The 5,532-nt window shown below is 43.9% G+C and overlaps 1 protein-coding gene across 1 annotated transcript; it reads right to left on the bottom strand.

The window, feature by feature from the left end:
* Nucleotides 1-905: 905 nt before the first annotated feature.
* LOC145976609 (uncharacterized) lies at nt 906-1,844 on the bottom strand. The gene has a single exon (XM_083107840.1). It carries the CDS (start codon nt 1,842-1,844, stop codon nt 906-908), a length of 939 nt encoding a protein of 312 aa, XP_082963966.1.
* Between the last annotated feature and the right edge of the window lie 3,688 nt (nt 1,845-5,532).

Below are 5,532 nucleotides of genomic sequence, written 5' to 3'. Positions count from 1 at the left end.
ACCGCCAGATTGTATTCTTCGAGATTCAACACCATTCTTAGTAAGAAACATTATAGATCTGAAGATAGGAATCATGAAGATAGGAATCTATAAGTCTTCGTATATAGTCAGGAACGTGTTTTGTTTTTAAGGCTGTCCGGATCGTCTTCCATGGAATGGAATTGAACGCGTTCTCGATATCAAGGCTAATAGCGGCAACTACCAAACCAAAACCATTTGAGAACGCGTCCTCAATCATGTAAACGACACGATTTAACGCATCTGTGGTAGATCTATGTTCAACAAATCCAAATTGACTGTCAGACAATGCATACTGAGGATTATCTTGAAACCATAATTTTAGTTTCTTACAGATAAGTCTCTCAAATGCTTTCCCCAGTTCATCAAGAACACATATGGGGCGCATCTTTGGAAGTCCCTTCGTGCTGGTTGTGGTTGTGGTTTGCTTAGGGATCAATACCAGACGTCCAGTTTCCCATATCTGGGGATATATTCCATTACGAATACAATGATTATAATATGCTGTCAGGCACTCAACAAAACATATTGGAAAGGATCTCATTATTTTGTCAGGAATTCCATCTGGACCCGGAGTGGCACCTTTTAGAGGTCTTCTACGAAGTTCATAGTCCACTTCCTGAGCGGTAATTACCCATTGATCTCTCCATTGAAAATTGTGCCACAAGATATCGGGATCATGTGTATAATCAGCTGGAAACAATTCAGATAGAATCTTTTCTCTTTTGTCATTATTTAAAAGTTCCGTCATCGAGGACCTTCTTAATTTATTTGTAACGATTTTAAAGGGAAGGCCCCATGGGTCCTCATCGATGAGGAGGAGGAACTCGCTCCATGCCTGGGCCTTGGCCTTCATGATACAAAGTCGCAAGTTCTTTTTAGCTGTTTTATGTTTTTTGTAAAATAAGTAAACCATTCTCATTGTTATTACATTTTTTAAGAGCTTTACTCCATTTCCTCCGAGTGCGTATAGTCTCCAATCGACTGTTTGCGATATCGGCGCTCCACCAATACATGGATTTTATCCTACGATTGCGTTTTTTCCTTTTCGCTGAGAAATCCGCAGCATCAGTTATAATCTGTTTTATTTTACAGACAATCGAGTGAGGACTAGATGTATCATCTGATATCATACTAGACAGTTCTGGGGAGTACCATGTCAAGGCGGAACTGAAGTTCTCTTCCTCAAAGGCAGTCCAGGACCATGCCAAGAAGGATGGTGAGTTTCTGGACATAGGGTAAGTACTATTATTTATACTATTTACAGATCTACTATTTACACCATTATTTACATAATTACTATATACATAACTCTCTATTTCATAATAGATATAACAGTGGTCTGAAAGGGATTCGACCTCATCCAATACTTTCCAGGACGAAATACCGGAGAAGATTCCCGGTGAAGTAATCGTTACATCGATTACTGATGTACCTTGTGGACGTACACATGTTGGAACAGATCCGACATTAACAACACACAGATCTTTTTCCGCGATCCAGTCCTCCATAAGGTGGCCACGCCAGTTATATACAGCAGATCCCCACATTGGAGATTTTGAATTGAAATCGCCAGCTATTATTAGAGGTTGATCTGTTGTATCTACTATATCAGAAAGATGATCAAAAAATTCCAACACCTCTGCTCTGTCTATGTTAGGAGACAGGTAGCATGAAACAATTGTGATTGTAACTAAATCCACAACGGCAATTCCAGGTAAACATTCTCTAGTAGTCATCAGGGACCCAGCCAAGTCCGGACGATAGTAAATCCCACATAGACTATCTTCGCTAATTGTCCACTGATGATTAGGTTTCCGGAGCATCGGTAATTCTGATACCAGGCAAACCGCGATGTCTTGCTCCAATGCATATTGAAGGAGTAGGTTCAATGCAGGCCTACTCCTATTAGTATTGCATTGAATCACTTTCATCTTTTTCAATTGAATCAGGAATCGGCCTCCGAACCGATTCATCCGCAATGGACTTCTCCATCTTGGATTTCTGCGTTTCTTGTTTAACTTCAATTCCACAATTGTATGCACTAATACGATGTTTTGCATTCAATCCTTTAGCAGCACAAACTGGGCAGTGCATTTCACGTTTGCAATTGGCTGATGCGTGATTTAATTCACCACAGCGGAAACATGCCTTGGATCTATCAATTTGAGATTTACATACTCCACTATGATGGCCAGTCTCCCAGCAACGATAGCATCGTGGAATACGAGGGCCCTGAAGGTCAAGTCGAGCCATCGTCCACCCAAGTGGTATTTTACCATTCTTGGAGGCTTTAACAGCTGCAGATAAGGGACAGTGAACCCAAGTCATGTATAGCCCATTACGCATGGGCATGATTGGAGTAACAATCACTTCATTTGTATTGCATTCTCCTATTTTAGCTATTTCTGTGGCAATCTCTGAGGCACCCACAGATTCATCAAATCCAACTATACGTATCTCTCCTTTAATTTCAGGACGTGATACTATTGCCTCATTGCCAAGGACCATTGCAGCACGAGAGCGAAGTTTCTCCGCCAAGTTCCTGCTATCTGCACCCGGAACCTCAATTAGTACTGCACCAGTAACCGTTTTCTTAATTTTGGTAGAGGTAATACCAATTTCTTCCAAAGGTATTTGCTTCCTTAGTTTCACCAAGGCATCTGCGTAAGAGAAATTTTCTGACTTTGCTTTTATTACTACCACAGATGTCTTGGGTAGTTTCTTCTGCATAACTTGAATTACATTTTTCTTTTTAGGAGGAGTTGTTTTTATGGAATTAGGCTTTCTTACATTTGTAATGTTACCTTTTCCCTTTCCATCTCCAATCTTTCCTTCATGTTTTCCATCCTCCGTTTCATATCCATCCTTTTTCCTGGATTTGCCCTTATTATTTTTCTTATTCTTATTTTGGTTGACAGTTGTCCATTCCAAGTCCTTTAACTTTTTCTTTTTCTTTTTTAGGTACCAACACCGCAGATACGTATGATCTACTTGGGACATCAGTAGCAGAACTACCAGGACCATCTGGAGGGGTACCAGGACCATGGCCATCATCAGGAGGACCATCCAGAGGAGGACCACCAGAGGGACCAGGGGGACCAAAGCAGCCGGAAGGACCAGGTAAGTTAGGATAGGTATTAACATTAGTATTAGTTTTAATCATGACTTTTTTTGGAGGATCAAGTTTGACAATACTTTTAATTACAGGTTTAGATCGTGGTTGCCGCTGAGGGAGAGGATCTACAGAGAGAGAGCCATTCACATCAGGTAAGTTTGCACCATTTTCAATTAATAATACTCTATTTTTTAGGTTAATAATTTCCTCTAATATTTTTGCAGATACATTGACTTTTTCATCACTAGATCTTCCGCTATGAATAGGGGATGTACCAATGCTGCGTACCGTTTTGGTTTGTAAAGTGGGTATTTCTTGTATTTTAGTAGATTTAAGACTATCAACTTTAATTTCAAGTTCGGTAATCTCTTGTTTTAATTGTAGATTCTCCTGCTGTATGGCATGATTGTTAGCAGCCAATCTTTCGTCCCGGAGTTTGAGTTGTCCAGGGTCACTTGCACTAAAGGACAAGTTGTGGACACTACGGAAGCACTCCCTTATTAGCTCAAGACGCTCTTTGATATTTTTACTAGGTACGCCTTACATTTTTTTTTAATTCTAATAATATCAATATCATCTAGCCATCCCATTGCAAGGGCAGCTAGACTAGCAACAGTATGATGATGATGCAGTTCTTCCGTATCTACCAATGAGTGCATTTTCTCTGCAATAGGTGACTGTTTTCTCTGTTTAATGTGTTTCTTTTTATTTTTACTTCCAGGTTCAGATTCCAGATCGGATTGTATCGAGATATCTGTTTCACCCGAAGTAGTAACCATACAAGAGGAGGTAGGTCCTGTTCTAGATGATAGATTCTCTCTATCTTCTTCGATAGTTGTGTCAAGAATTCTAGTTTTCCTGTGTCGAAGTTGTCGATCAGTTCCAACATTGGATTCTTCTTCTTCTTCATTTGAATCCGTTAAATCTGATTCTTCACGACGACGACGTTTGCCGATTTTTATTTTTCCAGATTTGACAGGCGGCTGCAGATTACCCGGGAGTGTGCTTTCCCCAGAGGGTGCAACACCTCCAGGCATTGGAACATCGCTGTCGGCTTCCATATTAAAGGACTCAAGAGCTATATCAGCGGGAGCCACATCAACAGGAATTACATTAGCGGGAACCACATCAGCAGGATTTACAGAACAGGCAATATACTTTGGTTGCTGTTCAAATAATTCACAAGTCGGGGTTTTCCCCGGCAACGGTTCACTGACAGCACGTCCTAGGTGTTCTGGACTCGCTGTCGTCTCTCTCTCTACGTTAATATCCGAAACGCTGTCATGTGAAACATGACCACTTATTTCGAACATGATGACCGTCGTAGCAACACTAGCTACGCTAGGTTGCCTCTCTCCCTCCAAATTCTCATTATTAATTTTTTGTGTTTTAGAGAAGTCCATTGCTGTATATATTCAAGTGTTACGACGGTTCGCCCATCATGGGAGCCCCGTGGTGGGGCTACTTCCCCTAGTGAAAGTGAACGACAACCGAGAAGCGGTTTTCAGGTGGCCAATCCTAGTCGTTCACGGTGACTCTACCAAAAAGGTTCCTGGAGAGGGCCAGGTCCACAGAATGATGCTAAGGTTTAACGTCACCTCTATCGAGTGGGCCCCGTGGATCCGAACCACGAGTAACCCAAACCTCGGGCTAGACGGTGCCGAGATTACCCTACTCGGCTCCGGGTATGAGGAAATACTGGCCAAGTAATCCTCCACACACACGCCCAGTTACCCGGTTTCAACCCCGGCATAGGCTCCGCACAGTGGAGAGGGAGCGGTTTTCCCACGTTGAACTTGACCTTTCAGGCGGTCTTTGCCTGGACAAGTCCAGGACTTATTCACCCGCGTCTTCCAGGTCAGAGGTCAGGTACCAACGTCACCCCTCCACCGCGGTCGGGGGGCTACTACTCCCCCCTTGGTTAGTCTACCGGGAATATCTACCAGGGCCGGCCGTGCCCCCCCCCCCCACACACACAACCCCGGGATGGTAGGCCTTGCCACAGGCAGGGTCATCTCTAACGGTCGGGTCAACCGGACGATTGAAGTCAGGGCCGCCTACCCCTATGCGCATCAGGCCAAAGTGCCCGGAGGGAGCGCAACCCTCCATCCCATCCCCCGTCGACGGGCCCGTGGACAAGCCACGTACCCATCTCCGAGAGATGAGGAAGTGCAATGGTGTGCTCTTAGACCCGCTCCAAAACCAGAGCGGGAGCCCCTCCACCACGACGTGACACACCACGGAGAGGTGCCTCCCTCTTAGGGGAGCGAAAAATAGAGAGCCCTTTCGGACTCTCTATCCAACCTCAGGCTCCTCTCTGCCAGGAGCAAATTATGTCCCTGCGGTCCGGGCACCTTGAATGTGTTCTCCGGACAGCCCCATTCGCGTGTACCCTC

Source organism: Camponotus vicinus, unplaced genomic scaffold, assembly GCF_025532165.1.
Source record: "Camponotus vicinus isolate PSW18456_S1 unplaced genomic scaffold, iyCamVici1.0 SCAF_9, whole genome shotgun sequence".
NCBI classification, from domain to species: domain Eukaryota; kingdom Metazoa; phylum Arthropoda; class Insecta; order Hymenoptera; family Formicidae; genus Camponotus; species Camponotus vicinus.
The sequence above is the reverse complement of the archived record's forward strand: the minus strand, read 5'-3'. Positions and strand labels throughout refer to the sequence as shown.